Consider the following 15446-nt stretch of genomic DNA (forward strand, 5'->3'; position numbering starts at 1 on the left):
AGAAAAACGTATTACAGTCTGCGCGTAGGCGGGCGTGTTGAGAGATAAAGGCATTTGCGCTGTGAAAGATGACAGTTGAAGATGGAATTCATTCCCAATGAATCATGATAGGGTTTGATTTCTGTGAGATTACGGTTATCATAAGGACAGCTGTCTGAATGGGGAAGTGAAGTGACTGAAAGAATGTGTGAATTGTTTTTTAAGAAAAGTAACAAGGTAGATAATAACTCAGGGAATCATGATGGGGTTTAATTTCTGAGTAATGACAGTTATCATGAGAGAGGGATGAATGGGGAAGTGACTTACTGTTGTCACTGTTTTTCTCTCATATTTTACTCAGGTTGAACCATGGTGATCTAGCCTCAGTAGGGCCAGTTTTAGAGGTGAATTGAGTTTTGTTGGTTTATACAGCCTTTAACCAAATACAGTATTAAACATTGTATGTTATTGTTATATCAGACAACCTAGTTCTTAGGTTTTCCCTTCCGTCAAGCACTCACTTCGTCTGTGTTCCTTGGAGCGTCAAGCAGATCTGGAACACACACCTCTGCAACTGACCCTTCGCTAAGCCCCGCCCCAGACTTTTAGGCAACCAATCGAAGCGCTCCAATGTATAGCCACTGTCGTTGAGTCCGACACCTCTGACAAGTTCACGTTTGAAATGCATGAAAGCCAGCTAGCTCTGTCTTATTGACCACCAGACTTTGCTAATGCTAGCTAGCTAGCCACCATTTAATTTGTTTTCTCTAAATGTAGCTATGTTAGCTAGCTAGCTAGCCATGTTATTAATACAACTCCCATCTTATGTCGACATCAGCAAACGATTTGAGGGCACCAAGGTTATGACCTCTGGCAACATCCCATTCTCTATGTTCCTTCTTTTTTCAACTTTGTCTCTTTCTTTCTCTCTCGCTAGTGTGGACTCCCATTGCTGTGACTGTGGTTCTGGTGGCTGCAGCCACTTTATGCAAGGAGCAAGGCATCACAGTCATCGCCATCTGCTGTGTCCACGAGGTGTTTGTTGCACAAGGGGTACGTTTGGAGAGGAGAAGTTGGTGCTCAACCAATGTGAAACAAGGTGCAATCATAAAATGATATGAGCTTTTGCAAAGAAAAGGCTTAACGCTCACTTACAATTAAAAACATTATACTTTATTAATATAGTGTAATTTAGGTCAAAAACAGGATGTTTAGAGCGTCAATGGCCCTCATCAGAATGACAACAAAATGGGAATGGACAAAATTGCACAAGGGGTAATTGCACGTAACCTCGCTCCACAGTGCAACACTCGCCATCGATTCAACAATTACTCACACTGCACGCCCTCGCTGACAAAACCCCAGTAATAGATTTGAGTTATGGGACGATTCTCTTTTATTTAGTTTTTTTTATGTTACTGGCTTGCTCCCATTTTTACTACAGAAGGGGTACTTGAAAAGGAATGATGGTGAGCAGCTGTTTTAGCGGCTCTCCCTCGTCTCTGACACTTTATCAACGCTAAGGCCTCTGCTTTCAGATGAAGGAGAGTCTTTGCTTTGGCTCCTGATGCGTTTGTATTCAGATGAAGGAGAGTCTTTGCTTTGGCTCCTGATGCGTTTGTATTCAGATGAAGGAGAGTCTTTGCTTTGGCTCCTGATGCGTTTATATCATGGAACTCGTTTGTCTATTTTTGCCCCCAAATATGAAAGAATCTTGATCCATTTGGTTATGTCAGTTGAGGATTTGTTTGCACTTCATAGAACAGCCAAAGTTTGGTTTAAAAGCTTGATTTCACTCTGTTGATTTGCCTTCAAGCATCGTATTCGGACAAGGCTAGTCCTTGTATCAATAAAACATTGTTAACTGATCAGTGTTTCTCAACCGGAGGTCGACTAGACTAGAATGAAAAATCTACACAACTGACCTCTCACCACATTGTGAATCCCGTGTACAGATCAGTCATTTAATTGTTTTTCTCGCTGTCTTTATCTCTCAATCCCCCTCTCCCTCTCTTTCTCTCGGTCTCTCTCTCCCTCTGTATGTCTCCCTCTCACCCTCCTCTCTCAGTTTACACTGCCCGTGCTGTTGGATACTCTCCTCCAGGTGCTGAGGGGTAAAGATGGTTTCCCCTATGCTGTCCTGCAGACGCTCCTTAAGCTCATCGTCCTCATCATCAGCACCTTGCTGCTGGTCATCATCAGGGTCCAGGTCATCCAATCACAGCTTCCTGTGTTTACCAGGTGGGTGGAGCCGTGGATGCGTTTCCATGACGGCAAAGGTAGTGTTCATATTTTTGTGTTTCTGTTAGAATCCATGTTTATGCTCATGTTCGCTGTTCACCCCGCCAGTACATAGTCTGTTGCCTAATCAGTGACCGCTGTTCGACCTTAAAAGTGTAGGCCTAGATACAGTGAGAAACGGATCGCGTTTACAAGATCGATTGAGAAAATGAATACATATTGAACCTGCATTTTCAAGACGTTGAAATGTTTGTTTTGTGGTTTAAGGGCTGTTGTTGCAGTCCCCCGGATAGGATCGACTGGGCTCTAAAGTTTTGGTCGCATATGCTCCTAGATATTTTGCTGTGCGACCTGTCATTTTAATTTGGGAGCATTGTGCCTATAAAAAAAAATATCCTAGAGAATAATTGCTGTAATGATTAGGCTTCACTGTACCGTTGTTTCCAAGTCGTAGGGCCTGTGAGTGTGCATATAGAAAAATAAAAGGTCAATAAAGATACAAGGTTAACTCAGTTCGTGCAGCTATTTAGTTAGCTATTTATCAGTCTTATTGCTTGGTGATAGAAGCTGTTCAAGAGTCTGTTGGTGTCAGACTTGATGCGCTGGTACCGCTTGCCGTGCGGAAGCAGAGAGAACAGTCTATGGCTTGGGTGGTTGGAGTCTTTAAAGATTTTCTGGGCTTTTCTTCCACACCACCTCCTTGATATAGATGTCCTGGATGGCAGGGAGGTCGGCCCCAGTGTAGCGCCATGCGATCAGGGACGGTGCTATTGCCATACCAGGCAGTGATGCAACCAGTCAAGATGCTCTCAATGGGTACAGCTTTGGGACTTTTTGAGGATTTGAGGGCCCATGCCAAACTTTTTCAACCTCCTGAGGGGGAAGACTGTGCATGTGTGTTTGGACCATTTTAAGTCTTTAGTGATTTGGACACCGAGGAACTTGAAGCTCTCGACCTGCTCGACTGCAGTCCTGTCGATGTGAATTGGGGCGTGCTCGTCCCCCCCCCCCCCCCCTTTCTGTAGTCCACGATCAGTTCCTTGGTCTTACTGACGTTGAGGGAGAGGTTGTTGCTCCGGCACCACACTGTCGTGGGCCGTTGTAAATCTACTCGCGGGCCGTTTACCATTTGCCTACACTTTGTACAGTAATGTTACCTTATTGGCTAGCTAATAGGGCTGACCCTATTTAGTCGACTGGTCGATTGTTTGGTCGATAGGCTGTTGGTCGACCAAGATTTCTTTAGTCGAGCAGTAGCAAAAAATATATATATCCTTGTGTACAAGACACCAGTCTGATTCGCGCCTGTCTGAGTGGACTAATCCATTGTGGAGGTTGTGGGGATGGCACAGTCCATCAGTCTATGACGTGCTACTAAAATTGTATATGGTTATATTACATAGTAACAATGGTGCAACACTAATAAAACATTTATTTTTATTTTTGTATAATTTTTTTATTTTGTACCCCTTTTTCTCCCGAATTTCGTGATATCCGATTGGTGGTTACAGCCTTGTCCATAGGGGAGTTGCAGCGATGGGAGACATGCGTCCCCTGAAACATGACCCTGCCAAGCCGCACTGCTTCTTGACACACTGCTCGCTTAACCCAGAAGCCAGCCGCACCAATGTGTCGGAGGAAACACCGTCCAGCTGACGCCTGAAGTCAGCTTGCAGGCGCCCGGCCCGACACAAGGAGTCGCTAGAGCGCGTTGGGACAAGGAAATCCCGGCCGGCCAAACCCTCCCCTAACCCGGACGACGCTGGGCCAATTGTGCGCCGCATCATGGGGCTTCCGGTCACGGCCAGCTGTGACACAGCTTGGGATTGAACCCCAGGCTGTAGTGCGCCTCAGCACTGCGATGCAGTGCCTTAGACCGCTGCGCCCTACTTGGGAGGCCCATGTACGTTTTTATATTCGTACACCGTAAAAAAAAAAGTATAAGACGCTCATGGTCTTGTCAAATAGCTGTAATTTACCCTTACTGCTATCACTAATTGGTGGCGTGTTCCACTAAGGCGGTAAGCCCAGAGACAGCAAGGTACGACGGCCATGAGTGTGAATCTCCGTCAGGGTAAGGTTTTTATTTGTGGAAAAAACTATCCTCTGTTGGTCCTCGAGTCAAATAATGCATGATTATAAAAATGAATATAAAACGTTGTCCATGTAAGTGTAGCCTACAAGTCTGTTATAGCCTATAGTAGTGGCGATTATTTATGTAGGCTACCTGGGATTTCGTTATCTGATAACTTTTTTTTCTTTCACTGTGTAAATTGACTGGATATATTCACTGCAGTATTAAAGCTACAATATGTAACTTTATAGCCTATTGGAAGAGAGATGCATGCTTGCTGTTGCTTGCAGAGTGTAAAATAGGCTACAGCATTAAGAACTGGTGGGGAGTTGGAAAGGAGAGAGAGTGCATCTATCTCAGTGTCAGAAAAAGCCCATATTTTCCTATGGTATCCTGGCACCGATACATCCTGACAAAATACTCCATATAAGTAGCCTGCTAATGTACCTTTCTGTACCTTCTAAACTGTTGAGAATAGACTCATAACTGATGAAAATGGTTGCAAAAACAGGCCTAGGCTAGTTATTTCACTGCAGTTTACAGCCTATAGACAATAATTGTGTACTCACTTGATGACAATAATAAATTCCTCACTGCATTGTTGTTGTAGCTTAGGTAGAATTTTCTTAAACGTATGCCTAATCAATAGGGGAGCTTAACATGCCCGGTGATTGCGGAGTGCAGCCTGGAGGAACGCACAGATCTGCCATTTCATAATCTGTAAACGTTTCTTTCTTGCGCTTTGACAGGTAAATATTTATAGCCCTAATATTTAGCTAATGAATGGCCTAATATCTAGCTAATATTTAGCTTCTTACTTTGGCTACACATCTGTAGCCCCACTCTCTTCCAGCTGTTCCCGTGCGCAATAGGCTATTCCTCTTCTCTTGAAATCCCAAGAAAAGCTTTTTTTTACTAGGCCTATTTGAGGAAAGAAGCAGGCTTGCTCTAGCTAATTGCTGTATGTAAAACAGGCCCACAGCATAGGCCAAATTAACTGATTGGGAAAGTTGAGGTCAGTGTGCGTTGGTGTGATCACTTTGGCAGGTTATGACAGCATTGTTGCACTGATGCATTGCAAATAGATGCACTGAACATGACGGACATAGCGCAGTGAAAAATTATATCGAAAGGAATTGACAGCCATTCGAAAAAAGGAAATCACTTGCAAACCACTTGAGCAGCAAGACAAGCAATAACATGCTGTAAAAGATGCACAGGCTAAACAGCGTTTGTTGTTGAATTTCTAGATTTAAATACATATTTTTATATTTTTCATTGTATGTACATTGAAGTATTATTAGGTATTTGGTATTTTATTAGGATCCCCATTAGCTGTTACAAAAGCAGCAGCTACTCTTCCTGGGGTCCACACAAAACATGAAACATGACATAATACAGAACATTTAATAGACAAGAACCGCTCAACAGAACTACAGTGGGGAAAAAAATTATTTAGTCAGCCACCAATTGTGCAAGTTCTCCCACTTAAAAAGATGAGAGAGGCCTGTAATTTTCATCATAGGTACACGTCAACTATGACAGACAAAATTAGAATTTTTTTTCCAGAAAATAACATTGTAGAATTTTTAATGAATTTATTTGCAAATTATGGTGGAAAATAAGTATTTGGTCAATAACAAAAGTTTCTCAATACTTTGTTATATACCCTTTGTTGGCAATGACACAGGTCAAACGTTTTCTGTAAGTCTTCACAAGGTTTTCACACACTGTTGCTGGTATTTTGGCCCATTCCTCCATGCAGATCTCCTCTAGAGCAGTGATGTTTTGGGGCTGTCGCTGGGCAACACAGACTTTCAACTCCCTCCAAAGATTTTCTATGGGGTTGAGATCTGGAGACTGGCTAGGCCACTCCAGGACCTTGAAATGCTTCTTACGAAGCCACTCCTTCGTTGCCCGGGCGGTGTGTTTGGGATCATTGTCATGCTGAAAGACCCAGCCACGTTTCATCTTCAATGCCCTTGCTGATGGAAGGAGGTTTTCACTCAAAATCTCAAGATACATGGCCCCATTCATTCTTTCCTTTACACGGATCAGTCGTCCTGGTCCCTTTGCAGAAAAACAGCCCCAAAGCATGATGTTTCCACCCCCATGCTTCACAGTAGGTATGGTGTTCTTTGGATGCAACTCAGCATTCTTTGTCCTCCAAACACGACGAGTTGAGTTTTTACCAAAAAGTTCTATTTTGGTTTCATCTGACCATATGACATTCTCCCAATCCTCTTCTGGATCATCCAAATGCACTCTAGCAAACTTCAGACGGGCCTGGACATGTACTGGCTTAAGCAGGGGGACACGTCTGAAACTGCAGGATTTGAGTCCCTGGCGGCGTAGTGTGTTACTGATGGTAGGCTTTGTTACTTTGGTCCCAGCTCTCTGCAGGTCATTCACTAGGTCCCCCCGTGTGGTTCTGGGATTTTAACTCACCGTTCTTGTGATCATTTTGACCCCACAGGGTGAGATCTTGCGTGGAGCCCCAGATCGAGGGAGATTATCAGTGGTCTTGTATGTCTTCCATTTCCTAATAATTGCTCCCACAGTTGATTTCTTCAAACCAAGCTGCTTACCTATTGCAGATTCAGTCTTCCCAGCCTGGTGCTGGTCTACAATTTTGTTTCTGGTGTCCTTTGACAGCTCTTTGGTCTTGGCCATAGTGGAGTTTGGAGTGTGACTGTTTGAGGTTGTGGACAGGTGTCTTTTATACTGATAACAAGTTCAAACAGGTGCCATTAATACAGGTAACGAGTGGAGGACAGAGGAGCCTCTTAAAGAAGAAGTTACAGGTCTGAGAGAGCCAGAAATCTTGCTTGTTTGTAGGTAACCAAATACTTATTTTCCACCATAATTTACAAATAAATTCATAAAAAATCCTACAATGTGATTTTCTGGAATCTTTTTCCTCATTTTGTCTGTCATAGTTGACGTGTACCTATGATGAAAATTACAGGCCTCTCTCCTCTTTTTAAGTGTGAGAACATGCACAATTGGTGGCTGACTAAATACTTTTTTCCCCCACTGTACATAAGTAAAAGAAACGGCACACAGCCTACATATCAATACATGCACACCAATATCTAGGTCAAATAGGGGAGAGGCGTTGTGCCGTGAGGGGTTGCTTTTTCTGTTTTTTGGACTGTGAAAAGACCCCTGGGGGCATGTCTGGTGGGGTAAGTGTGAGTCAGAGCTGTGTGTAAATTCACTATGCAAACAATTTAGAATTTAACACATTCGTGTTTCTTGTAAAAAGAAGTGATGCAGTCAGTCTCTCCTCAACTCTTAGCCAAGAGAGACTGGCCTGCATAGTATATACAGTGGGGAGAACAAGTATTTGATACACTGCTGATTTTGCAGGTTTTCCTACTTACAAAGCATGTAGAGGTCTGTAACTTTTATCATATGTACACTTCAATTATGTTAGAGACAGAATCTAAAACAAAAATCCAGAAAATCACATTGTATGATTTTTAAGTAATTAATTTGCATTTCATGACATAAGTATTTGATCACCTACCAACCAGTAAGAATTCCGGCTCTCACAGACCTGTTAGTTTTTCTTTAAGAAGCCCTCCTGTTCTCCACTCATTACCTGTTTTAACTGCACCTGTTTGAACTCGTTACCTGTATAAAAGACACCTGTCAACACACTCAATCAAACAGACTCCAACCTCTCCACAATGGCCAAGACCAGAGAGCTGTGTAAGGACATCAGGGATAAAATTGTAGACCTGCACAAGGCTGGGATGGGCTACAGGACAATAGGCAAGCAGCTTGGTGAGAAGGCAACAACTGTTGGCGCAATTATTAGAAAATGGAAGAAGTTCAAGATGACGGTCAATCACCCTCGGTCTGGGGCTCCATGCAAGATCTCACCTCGTGGGGCATCAATGATCATGAGGAAGATGAGGGATCAGTCCAGAACTACACGGCAGGACCTGGTCAATGACCTGAAGAGAGCTGGGTCCACAGTCTCAAAGAAAACCATTAGTAACACACTACGCCGTCATGGATTAAAATCCTGCAGCGCACGCAAGGTCCCCCTGCTGAAGCCAGCGCATGTCCAGGCCTGTCTGAAGTTTGCCAATGACCATCTGGATGATCCAGAGGAAGTATGGGAGAAGGTCATGTGGTCTAATGAGACAAAAATAGAGCTTTTTGGTCTAAACTCCACTCGCCGTGTTTGGAGGAAGAAGAAGGATGAGTACAACCCCAAGAACACCATCCCAACCGTGAAGCATGGAGGTGGAAACATCATTCTGACAAGACCCGAAACACACAGCCAGGGCAACTAAGGAGTGGCTCCGTAAGAAGCATCTCAAGGTCCTGGAGTGGCCTAGCCAGTCTCCAGACCTGAACCCAATAGAAAATCTTTGGAGGGAGCTGAAAGTCCGTATTTCCCAGCGACAGCCCCGAAACCTGAAGGATCTGGAGAAGGTCTGTATGGAGGAGTGGGCCAAAATCCCTGCTGCAGTGTGTGCAAACCTGGTCAAGACCTACAGGAAATGTATGATCTCTGTAATTGCAAACAAAGGTTTCTGTACCAAATATTAAGTTCTGCGTTTCTGATGTATCAAATACTTATGTCATGCAATAAAATGCAAATTAATTACTTAAAAATCATACAATGTGATTTTCTAGATTTTTGTTTTAGATTCCTTCTCTCACAGTTGAAGTGTACCTATGATAGAAATTACAGACCTCTACATGCTTTGTAAGTAGGAAAACCTGCAAAAAGACTTGTTCTCCCCACCGTATATTAGCCCTCTGATTACAATGAAGAGCAAGATGTGCCACTCTGTTCTGGGCCAGCTGCAGCTTAACTAGGTATTTCTTTGCAGCACTTGACCACATGACTGGACAATACTCAAGATACAACATAACTAGAGCCTGCAGGACTTGCTTTTTGGAGTGAGGTATCAAAAAAGTGGAGCATCTCTTTATTATGGACATACGTCTCCCCATCTTTACAACTATTTAATCTATGTTTTGACCATGACAGTTTACACCATAAGGTAACACCAAATAATTTAGTTTCCTCACCTTGTTCAACAGCCATACCATTCATTACCAGATTCAACTGAGGTCTAGAGCTTAGGGATTGATTTGTACCAAATACAATGTTCTTAGTTTTATAGATGTTCATGACCAGTTTATTACTGGCCATCCAATTCAAAACTGACTCCAACTCCTTGTTAAGGTTTTTACTGACTTCATTAGCTGTGATTGCTGACACATACGGTGAGGGGAAAAAAGTATTTGATCCCCTGCTGATTTTGTACGTTTGCCTACTGACAAAGACATGATCAGTCTATAATTTTAATGGTAGGTTTATTTGAACAGTGAGAGACAGAATAACAACAAAAAAATCCTGAAAATATAAATTATATAAATTGATTTGCATTTTAATGAGGGAAATAAGTATTTGTCCCCTCTGCAAAACATGACTTAGTACTTGGTGGCAAAACCCTTGTTGGCAATCAGAGGTCAGACGTTTTTTGTAATTGGCCACCAGGTTTGCACACATCTCAGGAGGGATTTTGTCCCACTCCTCTTTGCAGATCTTCTCCACAGTTTATATCCCTGGATATCCTAAATATAAGTCCATGATCAGATTCTATCATTGTATAATTCCCCAATGGAATGTGAAATATTGTTTTTGGTTCTAGGTTTTAAACCTTAACAGGGTCAGGGAGTGTCCGGCTCAACTAAATCAGAAGAACTTGGGAACATTTTAAATCTTCATTATTTAGGAATCTCCAGTCAGTCACAGACAGAAACAACCTGATGGGATCATGTGGATTACATTCCTAAAGATTAGCTTTTGTTGTAATCGTTCAGCAGTTAATCCTCTGCCTGTCTCCAGATTGTATCGCAGAATTAGTGTTATCAGAAGAATAACCAGTTCCCAGACATAATAATGCTGCATATTTGGATAATCACAATCTATATGTGTGGGAGCTAACAGTCATTGGTTTATCCCTTATCGATGACATGTAGACTATAACTCTAACTCTCGTGGTCCTGAGGTATGTGGATCATGAATACCAGCCCCTTCACAGTCATGAGAGGCTATTTTCTTTGGAACCAAACCAGGGTCAATGGAAGGTAGTGAAGGCTGAAAAAAAGATTATACTGAAGCCATTGTGGTAGTAGTAATAATAATTTATTAAACCTTTTTATAGCACTTTTTCATTACTCTCTCAAAGCGGGAAAAAATACATGCAATTTTGAAAAACATAAGATAATACTCTTTTTAACAACCAAGGAGCTTGTTGTGTAGCATTGTGTTGCGAATTCCATTCTGTGAGCGGTGAGGCAGACATAAGGCTACCAGCCACACACGCTTTGAGTGTGTGGAGCCGGGAACGGTCCCGGTGTGGTGCAAAAACGTTTTACACTGAACAAAAATATAAACGCAACAATTTCAACGATTCTACTGAGTTACAGTTCATATAAGGAAATCAGTCAATTGAAATAAATTCATTAGGCCCTAATCTATGGATTTCACATGACCGGGAATACAGATATGTTTCTGTTGGTCACAGATAGGTAGGGGCGTAGATCAGAAAACCAGTCAGTGATCACCATTTGCCTCATGTAGCGCGACACATCTCCTTCGCATAGAGTTGATCAGCTTATTGATCGTGGCCTGTGGAATGTTGTCCTACTCCTCTTCAATAGCTGTGCGACACTGCTGGATATTGGCGGGAACTGGAACACGCTGTCGTACATGTCGATCCAGAGCATCCCAAACATGCTCAATGGGTGACATGTCTGGTGAGTTTGCAGGCCATGGAAGAAGTGGGACATTTTCAGCTTCCAGGAATTGTGTACAGATCCTTGCGACATGGGGCCGTGCATTATCAAACTGAAACTTGAGGTGATGGCGGCGTTTGTGAGGCCGGTTGGATGCACTGCCAAATTCTCTAAAATGACGTTGGAGGCGGCTTATGGTAGAAGAATTAACATTCAATTCTCTGGCAACAGCTCTGGTGGACATTCCTGCAGTCAGCATGCCAATTGCACGCTCCCTGAAAACTTTTGACAACTGTGGCATTGTGTTGTGTGACAAAACTGCACATTTTAGAGTTGCCTTTTATTGTCCCCAGCACAAGGTGCACCTGTGTAATGATCATGCTGTATAATCAGCTTCTTGCTATGCTACACCTGTCAGGTGGATGGATTATCTTGACAAAGGAGAAATGCTCACTAACATGATGTAAACAAATTTGTGCACAAAATCTTAGCGAAATAAGCTTTTTGTGTGTGTGGAAAATTTCGGGGATATTTTATTTCAGCTCAGGAACAAACCTTTACATGTTGTGTTTATATTTTTGTTCAGTGTAATTTGTCCACACGCAGAGCTTAATTTCCCTCTCCTCACGTGCGAGTACAACACGTTGCCAAGTTTACATTCCCTGGATAGCCTAGCTCACGCTAAAATGGCTATCATAGGCTAAACCAGAGAAATATAAAGAAAGGTTATGATAAGGGTATAGGCTATAACACCATCGTGGAAACAGGTGCTGTGCGAGTGAAATCCCCAGTTTGGAAGGATAACAATACGGTAGATGGTTACACTGCATGCACAAAGTGCAAGCAGGTAGGCCTATTTGTTTTTCGGTAACTGTTAATTGTCAGTTAATTATTACATTAATTCAGGCTTTTGTTCATTAGGACATACGCAGGCCATATAAAGTGTAAACGGGTGCTGCTGGCAAAAGTTTGAGTTGACTTATTAAATACTTTTAGCAGCCTATATTTTCTTATTCTGGGAAGTCCCTCCCTCTGGCACTCACAACTTGAATGCGCCTCGAGAGGAATATTTTTCTCGCAGAACACACAACAAGCCGCCTAGGTAAATAGATAAACTATTCTACTATGGGGTTGTCAGATTGTTCTATTCATTACTCGTTTTGTTTGGAGATTGAAAGTAAATGTGGACTGTTCCAGCATCTTCAAAATGCGCCTCAGCTGAAGCAATAATAATTTTGCTTCAGCTGGCCACCTGTTTGAAAAGAGAGTCTCTGAAAATGCATCTCATTCCACTGGAGGGAGTCCTTTAGTCACCTCAGAACAGATTGTAGATGCACTAAACTCACATACTTTAATTTCATTTCAACTAGGGTTTTCACAATACCAGTATTACGATACTACGATACCTGATTTTCCATGGCAAAAGGAAAACACAAAGCAGACTAATGTATGTAAAGTGATGTGTACTATAGCTTGGAAAAGGAACATGTGGGTAACAGTATAAGGCTGCTTGTTTCCAACATTAGGACTGTTTTCCTCAGGAAATTCAGTTTCCTTCATGTTTGGTTTCCTATCGCGATACCGGTATTGTGACAACCTTAATTTCAACCATTTGATGTCTATGATGTACTAAGTGCTTTCCTAAAGATTGATGCCAAATTCACTTGATTCATTCTTACTGCAGCCCTCTGCCCCACATATTGCAGAACCATTGACCTATATTTTTTTACTAGACAATTGTTTCTGCCGCTATCCCTAAGATCTGGAAAGCGGCACCTGTCCTCCCCCTACAAAAAGGAGGAAATCCTTCAGACTTAGACAACTACAGCCCAATTTCCAAGTGATCTTGCCCTTCCAAAGTTTGACAATCCCTGGCCAACTCTCAGCTAAGAACTTTTTTAATTTCTCACTCTTCTTAATGTGCACCAATCCGGTTAGGGCTGACCCTATTTAGTCGACTGGTCGATTGTTTGGTCGATAGGCTGTTGGTCGACTGAGATTTCTTTAGTCGAGCAGTAGCAAAAAATAAATCAGAATATCATGGTGTGCAAGACACCTGTCTGATTTGAGCTGAGTGGACTGATCCACTGTGGTGGTTGTGGGGATGGCACAGTCAATCAGTCGAAGACGTGCTACTGAAATTGTATATGGTTATATTACATAAGAACAATGGTGCAACACTAATAAAAATAATAATATTTTATAACAAATGCGGTCACTGTCCACGGTTCTGAAACGCATCAGTGCGCTGTTGAATTGCCACCTTTTCCTACTATGTTGCTATTTGCATAATAGCGAAGTTAACCAGCATATTGGTGTTGAGAACAATGATACGTGGGCAGCAGCAGAATGAGGAGATGAGAAAACAGCCCTCGCCTTATTGTCTAAGAAGTGAGGAGAGAGGAAACTGATTGGTGGAGTGCTGCAGAGATTGTTGTCCTTCTGGAAGGTTCTCCCATCTCCACAGAGGAACTCTGGAGCTCTGTCAGGGTGACCCTTCTCCCCCGATTACTCAGTTTGGCCGGGCAGCCAGCTCTAGGAAGGTTCCAAACTTCTTCCATTTAAGAATGATGGAGGCCACTGTGTTCTTGGGGACCTTCAATGCTGTAGAAATTCACCACAGGTGGACTCTCAAGGATGATCAATGGAAACAGGAGGCACGTGAGCTCAATTTCGAGTCACATAGCAAAGGGTCTGAATACTTATGTAAATAAGATCTGTTTTTATATTTAATACATTTACAAAAATTTCTAAAAACCTGTTTTCACTTTGTCCTTATGAGGTATTGTGTGTAGATTGATGAGGGACATTTTTTATTTAATCAATTTTAGAATAAGGCTGTGACGTAACTAAATGTGGAAAAAGTGAAGGGGTCTGAATACTTTCCGATTGCACTATATCTACAGAAATAAGACAGATCCTGCTTCTGTTGCCTGTTTGAATGTTTGTTTAATAGCTTACTGATTCCGTGAGCACCAAGCCACACACAACGACATGTCAAGTAAACTATTTCACAAATTCTGCAGTTTTTAATCTTTGCTTTGCTGTAATAAAGGCTTTACACTTTTTTTCGTTAGAACAGCCTCTCTGGTATTATTTATAATTTTTTTAGTGTTAACACTGTTACACATTGTTGGAAAAATAATGCTATTTTTTCTTGATCTCCTTCTTATTGTTGTTATTATTATTTTAATAAGTAATGTCATTATCATTAGTAGGCTTAGTATAGCAGCCTTGTATAACCACCATCGAGCTGTAGCCCTAAGAGCACATCTTGTTTAGTCTTAATACCTTAGCTTACTTAGGCCTATATTTCAATATTTCTGTAGGCTACTGTATCAATCAGTCATTCATTCGTTCATGTCATTACACAGCATACGAGTCATTCATGATTTTGAAACGTTACAACAGACTCTCTGGTATGCTTATACCTTATTTAGTGTTTACATTGTTCCAAACGGTCAGAAAAATTATATTGTAATCTATACAGCACCTGTTTGGCACCCATAATGTGTACGCAGCGCTTGCTCCTTACCTTCTTTTTGTTTATCTCCAGTATTTTCCACAACTAGTCACATTTATTCCACACATCTGACTTTCCCTTTACCTCCTGAGCAACCTGTAAATATTCCCCCGTTTCACGTTTATTTGTCACATCCTCTGCATCCATTTTGCTGTAACACGTTATGGTGTTCAGAGTTTATAACCAAAGAGACAATTTCTCTCAACCAGTGGCATATGGGCTTTTTAGGTGAGCGCTGATGCCGCCCTTTGATAAGCAGTGCCTACTTTGTCCAAGGCAGGGGCGCATTGTATTTTGCTTGTCCATTTCCAGCATGCCTCTCCAGGGTGCTGTTGGAGAGACGCAACGTCTTGTCAAAATAATTATCTAACAAAAATCCTGTAGCAGATATAGGATATGGTAGAATGAGTATCTGGCCTTTTCTGAAGCCTACAAGCTGGAGATAAAATGTATGACAATGTAATGAGACTGACACTTTTTACTTCATGCAGGTTTCTCTGATCAAATAGCCTAACCTAAATGGCGCTCAATCAAATAAAACAAATGAGCTGTCATGTTAAAGCAACATATCCTAAAAACAGGACAGGTCAAAGTAAAATGGACAATATGGAATGGACAATCAACTGTTGTCCAGGAGTTTCAACCCATTGTCATGATCAGTGGTTTCAAGTTTGTATCTGTACATTTTGACAAGCTGATCATAGCGAAAAATAAAATTATTCTGCATTTCACTCTGTGTAAACACATTGCAAATAGGCTTGTGATAACTCCTGATAAAGTTGGGTAGCTTTAATAGCTAAATTGATTAGTCACATGATCAGGACTAATAAAGCCAATGTAACGGCCTGTTTTGCA

The 15446-nt window shown here is 41.9% G+C and overlaps 1 protein-coding gene across 1 annotated transcript in view; it reads left to right on the plus strand.

Moving 5' to 3' along the window:
* tmtc3 (transmembrane O-mannosyltransferase targeting cadherins 3) overlaps window positions 1-15446 on the plus strand; it is a 126893-nt gene that overhangs the window by 38492 nt on the left and 72955 nt on the right. The window contains exons 5-6 of the mRNA XM_084169073.1: window positions 917-1032; window positions 2048-2220. Coding sequence (XP_084025199.1) covers window positions 917-1032; window positions 2048-2220 — 289 coding nt within the window. The remainder of the gene's footprint in view (window positions 1-916; window positions 1033-2047; window positions 2221-15446) is intronic.

The sequence above is a fragment of the Coregonus lavaretus genome (genome assembly GCF_964263955.1).
Source record: "Coregonus lavaretus genome assembly, chromosome: 9".
NCBI classification, from domain to species: domain Eukaryota; kingdom Metazoa; phylum Chordata; class Actinopteri; order Salmoniformes; family Salmonidae; genus Coregonus; species Coregonus lavaretus.